The sequence below is a fragment of the Manis javanica genome, chromosome 15 (genome assembly GCF_040802235.1).
Source record: "Manis javanica isolate MJ-LG chromosome 15, MJ_LKY, whole genome shotgun sequence".
Taxonomy (NCBI): Eukaryota; Metazoa; Chordata; class Mammalia; order Pholidota; family Manidae; genus Manis; species Manis javanica.
In genome coordinates this window covers 25,541,548-25,558,931 of record NC_133170.1, presented here as the reverse complement: position 1 = coordinate 25,558,931, position 17,384 = coordinate 25,541,548, and the positions used below count along the sequence as shown (strand labels likewise).

At 51.2% G+C, this 17,384-nt stretch overlaps 3 protein-coding genes, 1 long non-coding RNA gene and 1 other non-coding gene across 6 annotated transcripts in view; 2 read left to right on the top strand and 3 right to left on the bottom strand.

Moving 5' to 3' along the window:
- The first annotated feature begins 325 nt into the window (after window positions 1-325).
- On the top strand, window positions 326-1,517 carry LOC108384825 (uncharacterized). Its single transcript, XR_012125924.1, has 2 exons — window positions 326-464; window positions 891-1,517. It is a non-coding gene; the product is annotated as an uncharacterized lncRNA (long non-coding RNA).
- A 917-nt stretch (window positions 1,518-2,434) lies between these two features.
- On the bottom strand, window positions 2,435-7,076 carry PHB2 (prohibitin 2). The gene is made up of 8 exons (XM_073223840.1): window positions 6,788-7,076; window positions 6,542-6,626; window positions 6,166-6,245; window positions 5,184-5,368; window positions 4,594-4,723; window positions 4,390-4,493; window positions 3,899-3,976; window positions 2,435-3,560 (listed from the first exon to the last, which is right to left on the bottom strand). The coding sequence occupies exons 1-8, from the start codon at window positions 6,912-6,914 to the stop codon at window positions 3,480-3,482; spliced, it is 870 nt and encodes a 289-aa protein (XP_073079941.1). The 5' UTR covers window positions 6,915-7,076; the 3' UTR covers window positions 2,435-3,479.
- On the bottom strand, window positions 4,066-4,330 carry LOC118969787 (small nucleolar RNA U89). The gene has a single exon (XR_005057614.1). It is a non-coding gene; the product is annotated as a small nucleolar RNA U89 (small nucleolar RNA).
- Window positions 7,077-7,221: 145 nt separating the features above from the next.
- Window positions 7,222-12,238, top strand: EMG1 (EMG1 N1-specific pseudouridine methyltransferase). Of its 2 annotated transcripts, none has more exons than XM_017642024.3 (6): window positions 7,222-7,473; window positions 10,642-10,743; window positions 10,853-10,994; window positions 11,343-11,401; window positions 11,479-11,628; window positions 11,965-12,238. In XM_017642024.3, the coding sequence occupies exons 1-6, from the start codon at window positions 7,306-7,308 to the stop codon at window positions 12,076-12,078; spliced, it is 735 nt and encodes a 244-aa protein (XP_017497513.1). In that variant the 5' UTR covers window positions 7,222-7,305; the 3' UTR covers window positions 12,079-12,238. The 2 variants fall into 2 exon arrangements, with proteins under 2 accessions (XP_017497513.1, XP_073079942.1); XM_073223841.1 differs by lacking the exon at window positions 7,222-7,473 and adding an exon at window positions 7,776-7,799.
- Window positions 12,239-12,466: 228 nt separating this feature from the next.
- The window catches only part of LPCAT3 (lysophosphatidylcholine acyltransferase 3), a 32,544-nt gene continuing 27,626 nt past the window's right edge, over window positions 12,467-17,384 (bottom strand). The window contains exons 4-13 of the mRNA XM_017642022.3: window positions 16,979-17,072; window positions 16,817-16,854; window positions 16,237-16,415; window positions 15,394-15,502; window positions 14,566-14,652; window positions 14,288-14,454; window positions 13,562-13,709; window positions 13,326-13,484; window positions 13,109-13,237; window positions 12,467-12,864 (exon numbers count right to left, since the gene is read on the bottom strand). Of these exons, the coding sequence (XP_017497511.3) occupies window positions 13,121-13,237; window positions 13,326-13,484; window positions 13,562-13,709; window positions 14,288-14,454; window positions 14,566-14,652; window positions 15,394-15,502; window positions 16,237-16,415; window positions 16,817-16,854; window positions 16,979-17,072 (1,098 nt within the window). The 3' untranslated portion in view covers window positions 12,467-12,864; window positions 13,109-13,120. The remainder of the gene's footprint in view (window positions 12,865-13,108; window positions 13,238-13,325; window positions 13,485-13,561; window positions 13,710-14,287; window positions 14,455-14,565; window positions 14,653-15,393; window positions 15,503-16,236; window positions 16,416-16,816; window positions 16,855-16,978; window positions 17,073-17,384) is intronic.

The window sequence follows — 17,384 nt, the reverse complement described above, 5'->3', positions numbered from 1 at the left end:
CTCTGGCCAAAGGCAGGGTGTGAGGCCTCTGGGGAAGGGGCTGGCTGGGGACAGGAGCAGCTGCAGGGAGAGGTGGAGAGGCAAAGGGCCCAAAGGCCTGGCCTCCCTCTTTCTCTGGAGACCTACTAGTTCCTTAGTCTAGGCCCAGGGGCCGGCAGGAGGGATGGAGCAGCTGGGAGAGGGTGGGAGGCCTGTGGGGCGGCCAGGCCTCCGTGGAGGCGCCTGCGGCTGGCCCTGGGAGAGCAGGGGTTAAGGCGGTGGGGGGGCAGCCTATGGCAGCAGGACACACCTGTGCGCAGGGGCGGCGGGCGGGGCCCAGGTGAGGAGCCTGCGCTGCCAGGTCGGTGGGGAAGGAAGAAGGAAGAGCAGAGGCAGGGCGGGCTCCAGGCCCTTAAATCCCGGGCCTGGACTCCCCTTCTTCTCCTTGGCCCTCGCTCGGTAGGGGGCAGGCGGCCTGGTGACAGGTAAAGGCCAGCGGGAGAGGGGTTCTGGGGCCGAGCTCGGGACTGCAGAGGGGGGACGAGGCTGGGGAATTGGTGTGTGGGGTCTGGGACAAGCTGGGGGCTGGTGCGGGAAGGGTCTCAGAGGCGGAGAAGGGGCATCTGGGCAGGGGGCTGCGGAAATCCTGCCTGGGCCTCAGTGGATAGCAACTCAGGGTGGGGCTGGTGGAGGGCTACAGGACTCACCCGGAAGTGTCCCCGGGGACGCGGGGCATGGGGGATGGGAACCAGGGTGCTGTAGCCTCTTCTCAGGGGTCTGGGCCGAGGACTGCGGGGCCTGGAGGCCGGCAGGCTGGGTGGGGGCCCCCGTCTTACCCAGCAGTGTTTGGGTGCTGGTCGGGAGTCTCTAATACTGCCGGGTAATGATGGAGGCCCCTGCCCCTGTGTCAGCGGCACCCGTCGCCTCAGGCCCCCAGCCTCCAGCTGGCTGCATCCCCTTCCCACACACCGGGAAGCCCATCGTCTTGAGCAGAAGGTGCTGCAGAAGGGGTGGCCCTCGGTTGGCTGTCCGCCCACTGAAGGGACACAATGGACCCGAACCCCTCCCCCAATCCAGTGCGACTTGTCCGGTGGCTCCAGAACCCACTGTGACCTTGAGTTTGGCGTTGGCTCCGGTATTCTCCAGACCTCACCTGGCCTCCTGCCAGGGTCCCATAAGGCGGTCAGCTCTGGCCCGGACTGTGCATATGCCGCCCTGGGTCCATCTTCCAGTACAGTGTTGGATGGTCTGACTGTGAAGCTCCTAACACTGTCTGGTAAAGATGGCCTCTGGGTCGGTGCCCTCGGCAGTGACCTCCAGGGAGCCCTGAAGACCATGGAGGCTCCTGACCAACGACCTTTGACCTTTACCCCTCCGATGGGGGTAAATCCCTGGGGGAAGGGGAACAATGGGTAGTAGACAAAATGGCTGCCTCTGGAGCGACGGGATTTGGGACAAACATGCTCCCCAGACGCCCGCCTCTTCCCGCATTAAGGACCTTGGGAAGGCCAGAGAAATAAAATGTGAGAGGGAACTTATGGCTGACTGCGTCAGGGCACTTGACTGTCTTTGTGTAAATGCCGATCTCATCTCAGGCTCCCAGCTACTGAGGAGTGTGGGGCTGCCACATCCTCTTCATCTCCCTCTCCCTTTCATGACGCTAGACCTGCCCAACAGGGGAAGATTGATCCTCTCGTCAAGAACCTAAAAAGCTGAAGATGACCCCAGCCCTCCTGCCCACGCCCTCTGTAATTCCTGTACATAGTGTGCCCCCACGCTGTCTTGCGGTTCCGAATGTACCGCCTCCCCCGTGAGGGAAGGGATGGTAAAGGGTTGTAGTGGCACCGGGCAGTGGCTTCTGGGGAAGTGTGCTTCTCTGGTGCTTCAGAGTCAAAGAGGGTGTCTTGGGAAAGATACAATCAGCAGCTCCTGTAGGGACTGCGCACAGGCACCTGCTCTGTTGGGGGCCGGGAGCTGCGGGAGCAAAGAGCCCTATTCCACAAACCGTCTGGTGACTGGGAACGTGTGAGTAGCCCGCAGCAGGAGACGTGACCCACGGGGCTACTCTACACGCAGGTCCCTCTGCAGGCGCAAATGGTGTCCCCAGCAGCTACACAGAACCCGTCATCAAGGAAGCAGCTCCTGTTGGGGTTATATTTTTGATTTAGCTCAGCAGAGCCACAGTTACTCCAGCCTTATAGAAAGAGATGTTGATAAAGGGGGCGATTCAGTTAAAATGGAGGGTGGGGTGAAGGGTGCAGTTGGGCGTCAGGAGTGATCGAGGGCCTTGCTGGACTTCCAGGGTGAGAGCATGGCCCAGCTCTTAACTCTTGCTCAACTGTCCTCTGCGGAGTCTTTGCGCCCCCTGCTGGCGGATACACAGGCCGACTCGAGCGCAGCGTGGGCGTGCGCATGCGTGCCTCCCCAACCCCGCTCAGACACGTGAGGCCTTCACTTAAGCTTGAGTAATAAAAATTTATTGAGGATCCGGGGATGGTGGCTACTGCCTCCCAAAGAGGGAGGAACCAGCACTGCCGGAAATCACTTAGAAATCACACACGGTCCCAATACCCCTGGCCAACACGGGGAGGAAGAAAGGCATTCCCCTGAAAATCAGTCAGTCTCCATTCATCCAAGCAGGGTGGGAGGACTGACGCAGAGGAGCCATCGCATGACACTGGGGACGGGGTGGGGGTGTGCCAGACTCCAGGCCCAGGCTGGCTCCTCAAAAACCAGGGGAGAAAAGAGATCCACTTCTCTGGGGGTGGAGTTCTTGGTCACCAGGCTCATTTCTTGCTCTTGATAAGGCTGTCACTGTAGAATTGAGACGAAGTGATGACATTAGGGGACAAATCAGAGGCAGAGCAGCTCAGGAACTCCCTCCTCAGCACTCCTCCCAGATTGCCGGTTTGTGTGGGGAGAGGAGTTAGGTACTTGGAGATGAACTGCAAGACCCATGGAAGTAAACATGCATCAACCTTACCTGCCCCTGTGGGCGCCAGGCGGCCAGGCGAAGAGCAAACAGGAAGAAAAGAGAAGCGCACATGTGACTGACAGCTTCAGGCCCCACCCAGCCCTCAAACCTCCTTTACTCCCAAGAGAGAAACAAATGGGTTGGAAAGCCAGGATTTTAGCCTTTGGAGGAGCAGAGACTGGTTTGCTTAGCCACCGCCAGTTCCCACCACTCCTTTCCTAGCATCCTTCCATGGCCCCAGGGCAGCAATTTTAGGGCTCCTGAGTACACTATAATCTTTCACCACTTTTCAGTCAGACAAAACTTTACTATTTAAATGCTTTTTTATCTGAATAATCCTATTTTATCTTATAAAATTAATCCTGTGAGATTCAAGTTAGGAATTGTCAACCACCCACTTTAAAAAACCTTGGTTCAGAGAAACATGTCTTTACAGGGTCAAGCAAACAAACTGGTGACAGGCTCTGGAGCCCGTGACCAGACCCAGGCCCTGTCGTTTGTGATGAACCACTGTAGGTCACGTCTCTCACCGGGTGAAACTTTCATCCTGTAGGTTTAGCACAAGGTTGTCAGCAGTGAGATAGATACGATTCTGGGATGTGGCAATCTATGGGCAGGGGAAGAAAGATGTGTTAGGCAAAGGCAACCTCCATTCCTGTGCCTGCAATCGAGTAACACCGAAGGACATGTGTGGGTCAGGAGCAGGGACACAGCTCTGCCCTCACACAGGATGGAGAGCAGCAAGCACTGTGCTGTTAGTAATGGGGGCATGAACAAAAGGTCAGGGAGCCCAGAGCGATCATTTTTGATGGGGGAGGAGTGTCAGAGATGCCAGTCTGAGTAAGACCTGACCAAGCAAAATTCTAATTTCCTCACTTCAGTGTGCTTTAACTGAGAACTTTCACTCAAGCAGCTGCATGAGTGCTGCCAGGCTCCCATGCTCACCGTCTTGGAGATGTTCTGAGCTGCTCGGATCTTGCGCAGCTTGATGTAGCCAGGGTTCTTGCCCAGTGCTTCTCCAAGGTGAGCAGGGGTTAAGGGTTCACACAAGGCTAGGTCTCCACCACTGGCCCTAGCCTTACTCTTCCTCTCACTCCAGCCCTCCTCTGGGCCGTCAGATCCAAGGTTGCGCCCAGATGGCCCGTGCCCAGCTCTACTTTGTCCCCCACCTGTGGGCCCCCCTGCTTGCAGCTGCCAGGAACTGCAGGCAGTAGCACAAGTGGAGGTGAGGCCAGCAGCAATGTCGATCTGTCTTACAGTGAGGAACCAGGCCTCAGGCACCCTCACTAAGATTTCAGATCCCATCCAGAACCTCTACCCCCAGGGGGCTCAGCATCATAGACACGGGGTCGCATTCGCCTTGGTCTCATCAGCCGGCCCAGGAGGGGAAGGTGGAGCGCCAGCACTGGGCTAAGCTCTCTCTGGCAAAAGGATATCATCCTGGCGGCCTCTGCCTCTCCCTCGGCCTGCACGATCTTCTGCCGCTGTTCCTGCTTTGCTTTTTCCACCAAGAACTGGGCCCGCTGGGCCTCCTGCTGGGCTGTGGTGGGAGAGTAGGGGGTCACCGATGTGGGGCGCCAGGAACCCCACTGCACTTCCTGCATTCTTGGGAGCCTTCACCTACTCCTCTTGTAACTCACCCACTTGTTTGGCTTCTACAGCAGCTGTGTACTCGCGGCTAAAGCTCAGCTCTGTGATGGCAACGTCATCTAGGATAAGGCTGAAGTCCTTGGCCCTCTCTGTCAGTTCCCGTCGGATCAAGAGAGACACCTGGGGGGCACGGTGAGGAGAGGAGAGGAGAGGAGAGGAGAGAAGGTCTGGGGGACTGGATGACTGAAAGGAAGGCAGGCAGGTTGCTGTGCCAACCGAGCAGCACAGCTCCTGAAAACAGCTGAAAGCACCCTAATTCTTAGTTACTCACTAGAACACCTGAGTTGGAAAGGACTGGGTCTGATCTTTCCAGCAGGTCACACTGACTCCCTATCTTCCACTCCCTCAAATAGAGCATGCCCCGTGGGACTGCTGTTTCCTCCATGCTTTCTAACACTGACTGCTACTGAATTATAGTCTTGGCTCTCCCAGTTACCCCCAGTGGCCATCAATCCAGCTTTCAGGAAGAAAACTAGTCACAACCCTCTTCTAATGAGCTGCCTTTCCTAACACACAGTGCCTTGGGTCCAGGAGGGAAATGCCGACATGACACAGACGGTGATGGGAGCTGGAGGTAAACCTGGGCCCGCTGGGTGATCAGCTGTGAGGCGTTGAACTTGGCCACCACACTCTTGAGCACCTCGTTGACGATGGATGGCAACACTCGCTCCTCGTAGTCAAGCCCTAGGCGCTGGTACATGCTGGGAAGCTCCTGGGCGTTGGGTCGAGACAGCACCCGCAGGGAGATGTTCACCATCTGCAGGTCTAAGGATAACATCAGCGGGGGCTGGTCAAGGCCACGGGGCCTCATCTGGCCACAGCCAGACACCCTTAACTTACTGGTTTTCTCTTCCCTGCACTTCCCTCTAAGGTAGTCAGCTGGACAAGATGCAACTCAGCACAGACCAAACACACACTCGTGCACTTGAAATTTTCCCCACGCACACCCCCTCCACCAGTGGAGGTGACCTCTCTGTGTGCCAGTGAACTGTGTGCGATCTCTACTGCAGGTGCTGGCATGCTGTGTCTGTTTCCTTTACTATACTGTAAGGAATTAAGGGCAGGGTAGTGTTTTATGAATCCTTTATTCTCAGGGTCTAGGGTTGAGTGAATGTTATGTGACTTGCACTAAGAACAGTACAAAAAATGTAGTCTCAGGTGAGCCACTTGCCTCAGGGTGTACATGCCTGTGTGTGTGCGTGAGAGAGAGAGGAAGAGGTCTGGGGAATCTCAAAGGCATGGCTTTCAGGTATGGTCTGTAAGGGAACAAGTGCACCTGCGGTTGGGCCAGGTTCCCCCAGGACAGGGTGAACTATGGACACAATTAGTATGTCAAGCAGATGAAGGAAGAGAAAGCTTTAAAGCAAGGCTTTGATCTTGGCACTGAATAAGACAGAGAACAAACAATGCTCTGAGTTTGTTATGGGGGAGGGGCAGTTAATAAAAAGGTGCAGTGTGTTCAGAATGTTCTGCATCAACCTCAGTAACAGAGACTTACAGTCCTTTTGCAGATGTGGAAACTGAGGCCCAAGAGACAGTGACTCCCAAGTGCCCAGACCTACCTTTGGAGCCTGTGGGGGAGGAAATTTTTCGGGGTCTGGCCCGAATGTCATAGATGATAGGGTACTGGAACCAAGGGATCCTGGAGCGGAGGAAACAGGTGTAGGTATTAGGAGATTGCAGTTTCACTAGTTTCCCCCTCACCACGTGTTTCTTGGTCTGTTTCCCTTAATGACAAGGGACAAAATGCTCGTCTTCCTGTGGAGAGCATTTTATGCGCTGCTGTCATTTTGGGCAGCACCCATTGTCCTGGGAGATGGAGTGAGAAGGGAAAGAGCTGCGCTGAATCCTGTTGACAATCCTACTACAGCCATTGGTGGTGGTGGGTAGGCGTTCAAGGGTGAAGGGTCAGGGTCAGTCTGCGCTGCCCGCCATTACCTGAAGTGGAGGCCCTCAGCCAGAATGGTGTCCTGCTGCACGCCACCGATCCGATTAAAGAAAATGGCCCTGTGCCCGCCTTCCACTGTGGGGAGAAGGGTGGGGATGAGGCCGGATCGCTGCTCAGAGTACGTGCTAGTCCCTTGTGGGGCGGATAAGTGGCTGGGTGAGCGCAGGGACCGGCGGGCCTGCGCAGGGGTCTCGGGAGGGGCAGGTGGAGTCCGGAGAGCGGGGGAGGTTGCTCACCGGTGAACACGGACTCGCGAACGCCGTAGGCTACGGCGCCGGCCCCCAGCAGCAGCTTCAGCGCCGTGCCCATGCCGCGGGGCCCGGAGGGCAGGCGTCCCGCTAAGTCTTTCAAGTTCTGGGCCATGTCCGATGGTGAGGCCGGCGGCACCAGAGGCTAGAAGTGGGTGCCGGCCCGCTTCTACCCTACTCCAGTTTAGGGATCGCACCCTTCACACGAGGGTCCGGGGCAGGAGGCGCTCGCGGGAGAAAGGGCACCGGAACTGTACTCCTTTCTTCCCGCCCCCTTACCCCGCCCGCTGCGGACCTGAGCTTCGCGCATAGGAATTACGCATACGGAAGTACCCGCCCCGTTCTGGAACACTGACCTCCCAGAGAGGCTTCGGTTGTACCAGACAGCAAGTCACCGCCCTTTCCAAGCGCCCACTTTCAAAATGGCAGCCGGAAGGACCCTTGCGATTGGGGCGTGCGCGAGGTCCTAATTTAAGGACGTTACACAACTTCCGGTTCGGTTTGAGATGGCTGCGCCCAGTGCTGGGTTCCAACCTCCTGAGGGGCGCGGTGGGGAGCAGGGACAGGACTGGGATCCTGTGGCGCCTAAGCGGCCCCGACTCGGGGCAGGAAGCAAGATCGGAGGCCGTAGGCTCATTGTGGTTCTGGAAGGGGCCAGTCTGGAGACAGTCAAGGTAGTATGGGGCAAGCAAGTGGAGTAGTAGTAGATTGGTAGGGTAGGATTCCGTGGGATGAGAGCGGGGGGCTCAAAGTGAATGGAGAAAGTAGAGAGGTGAAATATGCTTTTGGAAGGAGAGTGGTGCAGTTGACTGTTTCTTTGTTTAATGTCTTGGATTGGAAGTTCTCGTTTTCTTCTGCTCTTGAATCCCGTTTCAGCTCTCACGGCCTTGCTTCCAATTGATTTACCAGCATTCTGTGGTATAAAGTCATCTAAGGGGAGAAGAGTTTTGTCCATCGTGTAGTCCCACATCCCAAGACAAGTTACTGGCAAAGGAGAAAGGTAGTTACTGTAGCTTACTCTGCTCACCCTTTTATTCGTAAGGACTTATTTGGTTAAAAGGTGCCTACTGTCACCATCCTGTGTGTGACTCCTCTTTGAAACACTGGATCAGATTATCATTTAATACTTCAACATTTTTACTTTTACCTGTCAATTCAGCTCTTTTCCCACATAAATCCAGAAATTTCCATCTTCAAAATTGTGCAGTGTTCTCATTCCTCTGACTTTCTTGTTTCTCATCTTTTAGCGCTAAACTTGTTCAATGAATAGGCCCAGAAGAAATAGCACTGGTTTAGAAGTCAGTTCTGGATTTTAATCTTGGATCTTAGTCTTTAACTATGTGGTCTTGAGAAAACAAATTTATTCTCAGTTTGTATAGTGGGGTTAATACTGTAACTGTGAAGCACACGGGATTGCGTGAAAGTTCTTTAAAGGTAATACATTTCCATAGTAATGTCATCTTTCCTTCTTCAACTACTGTGGCACTTTATTAAGCTTGCAGTCTAGAAACCCTTTCTTAAAGTGACCAGCTAATCAGGTTTCCTTTTTTTTTGTAATTGATATCTCTGACCTAATTATAGGTTATATACATCCTCACTTAGTTGCCTGTCTTTCTCACTTGTTAATTCTGAATGTCACTTAACCACTTCTTTATTCATATGTTCCATGGAACAACAGTAGTACCTACCTTATTGGGCTCTTGGGTTAAAGGAGTTAATATGTGTAAAGGGTTTAGAATAATAATGTCTGTCACTTGGAGTTATTATTATTGTTACTGATTTCAACTTATTAAGAAGTTGAAAATGTCATGGCCAATTAAAATTCCTAGAGCATGCTCTGGAAGAATTTAGGCCAAGTTACCATTAATGGTATTCCAAGGGTGATAGACGTCATAGCTGGTTGAAATCTTCTGTATCTTTTGTTATCTTGCGCCTTCCTTGTGCTGGTATGTCTTGCTTCTGCCAGCTTCATCCAGGCCTGCTCTCTCCCATTTATTTCTTAAACTCCAGTCTCATTGGCCTTCTTTAAGCTCTTTGAAAGCACTAAGCTCTCTAACACCTTTAGGTCATTGCACATAATGGTCTCTAACTGGAAGCTTCCTTCACTCAGCTCTTTGCTTCATTAATTCCTACTTAATGTTCATTTAACAATTACTGAGTCTGTTATGCTGCTCATTCTTCAATTATTAGGTTAAATTTTACTTATGTTACTTTCTCATAGAAATGACTCCCTTCCTGGTATAAATCAGGTCCTCCTGTTACAATTCTTTAATGAATCATTTACTTTGGCTTCATGATGTTTATCACAATTCAGTTAAATATTCATGTGGTTGTTTACCATTTGTCTCCTGTAGAAGACTATGAGGGCAGAGAATAACGTTTAACAATTTTTTTTCTTATATCGCTAATACTTATTACAGAACATGAATACACATGGTGTTCATCCTGATTATTCTAGTTAGTGGCTTTGAAGCTTATTAACCAGAACCTACAACAAAAAAATTATATTGTGAGCCAGACTACATGAAACTAATAAAAAGTTTCATAAACCTTTAACATGTGAAGTACTTGTTTCCTATTCTACCTTATTAAAAGAACAAAAGCCCTGGTTGTATCTAATGGGTTGGAACTGGATTCTTCTATTCAAGAGCTTCTTTTTCTTCTATAACCAAGAGTATCCCAGGGGATGGTGTGAAATTTCTTAGTTCTTGGCCTTTTGTTCTTTCTCTATGCTTAGTTCTTGGTCTTTTGTTCTTTCTCTATGCTTTACTCTCTGTGACAATCTTATTTCAATTATTCAATCAGTTTCAAAATCTACATGCCTTTCCCCCCAAACTTTTTGCAGTCATGTACCTTAAGATGTGGCCAGACATACAAATGTTCTATTGCTAAATAGAAACTTAGCTTTTCAGAACCTGTATCTGTACTTTGTTTTCAGACCTTTTGCTGATCACTGTACTGCTCCTTAGGATTCCAAATTGCAAGTTGCAGTTACCTCTTTTAGTTGCTATAGAAAATATCTAGCTAGATCTTTAGTATCAAACTTCTAGCTGGTGCTTTCCAGTACAGAGTTGCCAGGATAGTATTCCTCACTCATTCTCCTGCTCGTTCTTCCAGAAATATTTCTGGCTCTGTGCTTGGTACTTGAGGATTCTGCAGTTGACGAGGCAGTTTCAATTATAATCACTGCCTGTCAGTGTCTCAGTTCTCACTTTTTCAGCAGCATGTTCTTTCTTCACATTTCTGCCTTCTTGTTCTGTTTAGACCAGACCTTTGCTCCTGCATCTTGAAACTGGGAACATCCTTCTCAGTTTTACTTCTGAGAAAGGCCTTCCTTGATTAAACTACCTCCTGCATCATTAGTTTTTTCATACTTCTTCTTGTCCAGGTTTGCAGTTCTTCACTTAGTGTTTGTTATAAGCAAACTGAGGGTAGTGACCTTGTATATTTTGCCCAGGGAATACATGTTCCTGTGATGAACAAGCATTCAGCCTTGCTCACTAATATTACTCTTGCCTGGTTCCAGAATCCCTCACTGGCTTTGCCTAAGAGCCACGGGTTTTAGAATTAAATCCTGTTTATACATTTGAAATTATGGGTTGTACCCTCCCTTTTTTTTCCCCTCTGAGATCAGTTACAGGGGGAGGGGAGGAGTAAATACCACACAGTGGTCCCCTGATGGGCTTGCTGCCCCCGCCCCCCCAAGTGTCTGGTTCAGGGATGTGAAGAGGGCCAAGAATTTGCCTACCAAGTTTCCAGATGATGATGATGGCTTGGGTACCACGATGTTGGCTAGGGCAAAGCAGCATATGTTGCTTTCTATCATATTGCCTATTCTTTAGGTAGGGAAGACGTACGAATTGCTGAACTGTGATAAGCACAAGTCTGTGTTGTTGAAGAATGGACGGGACCCGGGGGAAGTGAGACCAGACATAGCTCACCAGGTAACTCCAGGGATACAGCTCCCACCCCCTTGAGCCTCTGTATGGAGGGTAAGGCAGCTGCATGTGACTTTTTAAGTCTTACCTCGGCCTTGGTTTCTGCCTCCCCCAGAGTTTACTGATGCTGATGGACAGTCCCCTGAACCGAGCTGGCTTGCTGCAGGTTTATATTCACACACAGAAGAATGTACTGATTGAAGTGAACCCCCAGACCCGAATTCCCAGAACCTTTGACCGTTTTTGTGGCCTCATGGGTGAGAGCTTTAGCACTTAAAATTTAGAATGGAAAATTTAGAACAAACTTGGCAGTGGTGAAGGGAGGAAGAGGAAAGGTATAAATGATGTGGAGTTTTTAAGCGGGGGGAGGGGATTCATTATCTTCTTCCCATGTGGGGTAAAGCCTGTGTAGGTTCCTGGCTGAGTGAACTCATTGCTGTACAACTAGTCACGTGCTTGACAACTGCTTGCTTGTAACATTTTAGGAGTATAGTGGGGATGCAAGAGCTACATGGAGCTCACCTTACCCATGGGGTTTTCTGGTTAGATTACTGGGCAGAAGTGGGGTCTTCACCTAGCTCTGAACCGTTTTTTTCTCCCTCTAGTTCAGCTTTTACACAAACTCAGTGTTCGGGCAGCTGATGGCCCCCAGAAACTCTTGAAGGTGAGGTATTGACTCCTACTGGCTGGAGGTGCAGTTCTGAGAATGTTTTGGGGTCTGACTGTTCTCTTTTCCTTTAGGTAATTAAGAATCCAGTGTCAGATCACTTCCCAGTTGGATGTATGAAAATCGGCACTTCTTTTTCCATCCCAGTTGTCAGTGATGTACGAGAGTTGGTGCCCAGCAGTGACCCTATTGTTTTTGTGGTTGGGGCCTTTGCCCACGGCAAGGTAAGGTCAAGGCTCACTCCTCGATTCTTCATAGAGCTGAAGCTTAGTACAGAATTCAGAGAGCAGTTAACATTTTGGTGGTGCTTTTCCTTGTAAGTTGGGAAATAATATCAAAACTGGGAGACAATTGAGGGTTCCATATCCTGCCCCAGGTGCATCCTCTGGGGACTGCTGGCGTATTAGTGATAGTGAAAGCTGGGACCTTCTTTATCCTTTGTACAAATCTGATATTAAATAGCACTGTGAAATACAAGCTCAACCCTGATTTTCCTGCCCTAAAGAGGGTTGAACCTGTAACAATGGCAGAGCCAGCTGACAGAATTATTCTCTCTCTAGGTCAATGTAGAGTATACAGAGAAGATGGTGTCCATCAGCAACTACCCCCTTTCTGCTGCCCTCACCTGTGCAAAACTTACCACAGCCTTTGAAGAAGTGTGGGGGGTCATCTGACAATAGAACCTTGTTCTGAAACAGACTGTCAACATTGCATCCCTTGACCCCACTTTCAACTCACTGCAGAAGAGGACCTTCCTGCCCTGAGACTGTGGAGTTCAGGGAAGCTGAGGCTGTACACTTGCTCTTTGTTTATCCTATAAATACTGTTCTTGGACACACGTGTTTGTAAATACTTGTCTGTGCATTCCTAAACTTAGTAGTTATCTAGTGGGGTAAACTGGTTGTTCTCCTCAGACTTCAGGGAAAGATATGAGGTCACAGCATTTGTAGTTTGGCTCCAAAGTTCTGAGATCACTAGGCTTTACAGGAGACAGTCTGGCTGTTTCAGCCATGGCAAGCATGGAGAACTCGCTTGAAAGAAAGCAGCCAGGAATGCTAGCAGTGAAAAACTGAACAAACAGAAGTGACTTTATCTGGTACAGTTCCACGGTAGAAAAAGTGGAGCAGGCGGGGCCTTGTACCCCTCCTCTCCCCCCCATGGGGGGGGTGGTGGCAGGGGCACATATACAATCATAGTAAATTGGCAGGAGAAAAACAAGATTCCTGGCTGTAGGGGAGAGATAAGGCAACGTGCATGGGGGAGCCTGGAGGGGAGACGTGGGCCCCTCTAACTCCTCCCATGAGAGTGTCCCCTTTGGCCCCAGATGAAGACTTGGCTGGCAACAGAGGCACCCCAAGGGGTGCCCTGTCTTTCCACTCCTCTGCGTTCTGTGCTCTGAGGCGATGGAGTGCTGTGAAAAGGGAGATGAGCTGTTCCTGCACAGTCCCGCTCTAGGCCACCTGCGAGAGAAGAGATCTGACTGTCAGGCTGGTCCGTCATGCCTGCCAGTCCCTGGTTTATAGTGATCCAGCTGCTTCCTGGCAGGCCTGAGTAGTCAGTGCCCCATACTGTGTTTCCTAGAAGCCAGGCCACCTTGAGATTCACCCCAAATTTCCATTTAGTGTCCCCCACCTTGCAGTCTGTTGCTGTATTCTGTAAACTGGTAGTTCGCAGTGTAGCTAAAGGGAAATTGATTTTACTTACCAGGGAAACAGATTATTCCATTTTCTTTAACTTCTCCTTTCTTGGCACCATCACTTTGCGAATGTAAGGCAATATGAATAGTAGGCTCAAGAAGAAGACGTGGCCAAGAAAATGGATGGATTTATATACCTGTGGAGAGACACAGACCACTGAGGTAGACAAGGGGCTCGAATGGCTCTTGCGGCCTGAGATCCATCTCAGTGGTGCCCTCCCTCACCTTAAACCATTTGTCCCAAGTGAAGAGGCAGAAGGCAGTCATCGAGTAACCCATGAAGAGCCAGTGGATGGTCTGCTGCACCAAATAGTAGACGGGCTGTAGGGCAGTGATGGAAGCCAGGTTGCTCAGAGTTGGGCTGTCTCGGATTAGGCTGGCCGCCTGGGGAGGAAGCAGGGGGGTCCTCAGTGTTTTGCCCCTCTCATAGTCCCCTTTTACCCCCCACCCTTACGGCCTACCTGTCTTTCCACGATAACAATGAGGAATTCCATCTGGAAACAGACCAGGTATCCTGAGTGCAGGCCATGCCAGAGGGCCAAGAAGAGCAATGAGAGACCTTGGGATAATACTTTATTCCCAAGGAACTTGAGTCGTTTAAAGAAGTAACTAGAGAAAAGGATGGGTAAGAAGGGGCCTCAGACCAGGCCCTGCATTCCCACCATCCTGCCTCCAGTCCTCTGCACTCTGAGGGGTGCAGGGGTAGTGGCTGGCTCCCGTCTGTGGCCACCCAGGGTAAGGGAGGTGGTGCCATCTGATTAGCTGTAGAGATGCAAGCCGGTGCAGTTGACTCACACGTCAGAAAACAGACCTAAGGCTTGGCTGGTCCTTGTGCAGCCACTGCACACACCAGGTGACACCTGAGTGCCTGCAGCTGAGGTGGGGAGCACAAATGAGATGTGTATACACAGGGCAGCAGGGAACAGGAGAGCGGTGGCAGGGCTGGGATTGAGACCCGGGACTCAAGGCACTTACAAATCTTGCTTTTTTTTCAAATAGAACAGGAATGGTTTTTGGGGGCATGGGGTAGGGAAAGTGTGTGGGTGTATGTGAGAATGACAGGAGGTTCTACCCAAAGTGGGGAAAGATGGACAGTGGTGACAGAATACAGCCCTGCCTTCAAATCCGGGAAAGCAGCAGAAGGAAGGAGCGTGACCCAGACCCTGCCCCCAACCCAACGTGCTTACCGGGCCACCCAGGCATTAGTGTTGATGTTAAAAGAGGCGATGGTGCCAGTGAAGCGGGGGGTTGTTTCAAAGAGCCACACCTTCATGTTCGCACAGGCATCCCACTTGGCCTTTCCACTGGTTTCGAAGTCATTGAAGCCCAGCCCCGTCAAAATGCACACTCCTTCCTGGCGGAGGGACAACGCAGTTAGGGGCTCTTGCTGCCCTCTTGCCACCTGTCTGCCCGAGCCCCCCCACAGCTTGTTGAAAAACAACCCTGCTTTATCTTTTCTACTTACTGTGACCAGCCAACAGGTGACGTATTTGTACAGCACAAACTTGCCCCAGAGCAGCATGTACAAACAACGGAACCAGAAAAGGTGGTTCTTGAGAAGAAAGAACATGTACATCAGGGATGGATACCACCCAGGCAAGGCAAACTTCCTTTCCAAATGTGTGGCTGCCTATTCCATGTCCACCTGACAGTCTGCAGAACTGCCTTATGACAGGCTAGGAGGAACAAGCAGGGAGCCCGGGGAACATCCATTCACCTTTTCTTGGGAAAGTCCCAGAAACAGCAATGTCTTTAACTCTGCTCCTAAGGTACTGAGCATTTGGAACCCTAGGCACTGAGGGACTGTTACACATCCATGTTCAATGTTAATTGAAGGAGATAAACCTACCCAGAGTGCGTATGGAACTGTTGCAAGCCTTTCAGCTGGGCAGGAGCAAAAGCCAGCACTTCCCCCTCCCTTGGTTTTTGAATTCCCTAGAAGCCCCCAATCTATCAAGAGAAGAAAACAGGCTGGAGAGGACCAGAAGCTGCTGTGCGCCAAGGAGCCCCTTGGCTGTAACAAAGCAAGCCAGGAGCTGCTCCTGGGGAGGAAAGGGGTGCTACAGTGCACCTGGCACAGCCCTGTGCCCGCGAAGGTCGTTCAATGCTGGCTGGTGAACATGTCCCGGCCCGGCTGGCACTGACACCAACGCTCACAGATCTAGAGCAAAACCAACATGCATTTGTAGATGGTATTACCCCCTTCTTGAATATCTACAGGGACCCTTGCCTGTCCATTTTCTAGCTCTGATGCATTTAAGAACATAAAGCTGCTGCTTTCGGAAGCACTCACTTCATAGTCCTCAGTGAGGAGATAGTCTTCCGTGATGTGGGGGCTGAGCAGAGTGTAGCCCACTAGGTAGATGAGGCCCAGACTCAGACGCTTGAGAGCAGGAATGACGCTGGAAAGGGACAAGCCGGGTCATGATGGGCAGAGGTGCAGCCCTTCAACCCTCTACACTTAAATTGCGGAGCGTGTTTCAGAGTGTGGCCATCCCTCTGGAGTGGGATGAGCAGCTTGCTGCCCGAAGGCCTCGTCCGCTCTCGGGGAAAGACGTCTCTATGTGGCTGGCCGTGAGGAATGGCAAATGCAAAGCCCCACGAGGCACAGGGAAGGAAGGGCCGTGGGCAGCAGTGTGGCTGAGAGCCTGAAAACCCCATGCGGAGGAGATGACAAAGACTGATTTTGAATCTGCTCCTTCCCATCCCGGTTGAACGGATGCTCCAACACAGGCTGAGTGAGCTCTCAGTGAAGGGATTTTTCTGGTAACTTCTACATTTTTCCACTGTGAAATACATTTTTATATATTTAGCAATCTATTTTCTTTTAACTGAGAAAATGGGCTTTATAGGGAGAGACATGTCTGGTTCAGGCAAAATCCTGTGGCATAAAAGTGACTTTTTACATCTGTACTACAGGGTCAGAATGTAGTAACCTAGGCTGGAAAGGGCCCACTACCCACAGCGAGCAGGTACGGAGGGCCCGTCAGGACAGCCGCGGCCTGTGTGGCACGCCTGTGAGCCGGGCCATGCTGGAGAAGGCAGCCAGTGCTGGCCTTCAGGACGGTCAATTCAGAAGTGGCTCTGTATTGGGTCAGACACCTATAGAGGGGTCTAGACCAAGAGGGGCAATTACCTGTTTGGTATCTTCCCTGGGACGTCAGTCAGCTGCCCCTGCACCAACTTCATGTAGTGGTTCATTGAGAACTGGGGCCCTACCAAGAAGGCCCCATAGAAGTAGGCAAAACCAGCAACTTCCAGCAGGGAGGGGACACCCCGAATGGCATATTTCTGTTGCTCAGAGGACAAGGAATTCTATGCCAAGAAGAGAATGAATGGTTCAGGATAGCCTTGAATCCCCCCCAAGAGCCAGTTTTAGTGCTTGCCTCCCTTGTGCCCCACTGAACTGGCATTCTTCCTCTTTGAGGGGATGATATGCAGAAAGTAGCTGCTTCACAGGGCAGCTCAGCAGCAGTTCCTGCTGCGGCTTTTCCAGATGCCTTGCTGGCACTGATCTCTGGACTTTGTGCAAGAGCTGGATCCAATCGCATTAGATTTGCTGATCCTCGCTCAGTGCTATCTGAAAGGGGGACCACAGGCTGGAGAGGAGGAGGGAGCTCTGCCCTGACACTCGGTCCAGGCTTTTGGTAACAACAGCTTTTCTCCATCTCTCTGGTTAAATTCCTTAACCTCTCTGTGGAGGGAAGGGCACTTACCTGGTCTTTCCCTCCATCAAAGTAGTCAACAGCCAAACCTGAGCAGAGAGAGAAGTGCGGGTAGAGGAGGGGAGAGGACACGGAGGGTGTGGCCAGGAGAGCCTGGAGTGGGCTCAAGGTCGGGGGGCGAGCTGATGTGTAGAGGCAGTGACTGCCACTCACCGATCAGCTTCAGAGTCAGGACACAGTGTGGCATTGTCCACTTGATATCATAGTTGCCCGTGGCTGTATAATAATATCCAGCAAGAAGGTAGGCCTAGGAGAGGTGAAGTGTTATTCTACCATCACTACTGTTTATTTTCTCCTTGCTCTGAACTCCACAGTATTTTTTCATTTATCCTTCCCCTGGTCTCATCCTTAAAGGCTTTAAGAAGTTGCTATAAATTGGGAATCTGAACCTACAAAGGGGTAAGAGATTTGCTCAAGGTTTCTCAGCAAAAGGAGGGCTAAGCTGAGCACTGAGATGCTTAGATCCTGCGGCTCTAAGTTGACTTGCTGCCTTGCCTTTCAGTGATTGCCCTCATGGGAAGCCAGGCTAGTCCTGGTCAGTCGAGGAACTTGAAGGGCA

What these genes read in the sequence shown, in the direction of transcription:
- PHB2 (XM_073223840.1), bottom strand. Translation starts at nt 6,914, where the DNA reads ATGGCCCAGAACTTGAAAGACTTAGCGGGACGCCTGCCCTCCGGGCCC. An exon ending in TCGCGAGTCCGTGTTCACCG is followed by an intron (nt 6,627 to 6,787) that starts GTGAGCAACCTC and finishes TTCTCCCCACAG; the next exon opens with TGGAAGGCGGGCACAGGGCC. An exon ending in TGATCACCCAGCGGGCCCAG is followed by an intron (nt 4,724 to 5,183) that starts GTTTACCTCCAG and finishes CGTGCCCCCCAG; the next exon opens with GTGTCTCTCTTGATCCGACG.
- EMG1 (XM_017642024.3), top strand. Translation starts at nt 7,306, where the DNA reads ATGGCTGCGCCCAGTGCTGGGTTCCAACCTCCTGAGGGGCGCGGTGGG. An exon ending in GACCAGACATAGCTCACCAG is followed by an intron (nt 10,744 to 10,852) that starts GTAACTCCAGGG and finishes TGCCTCCCCCAG; the next exon opens with AGTTTACTGATGCTGATGGA. An exon ending in CCGTTTTTGTGGCCTCATGG is followed by an intron (nt 10,995 to 11,342) that starts GTGAGAGCTTTA and finishes TTCTCCCTCTAG; the next exon opens with TTCAGCTTTTACACAAACTC.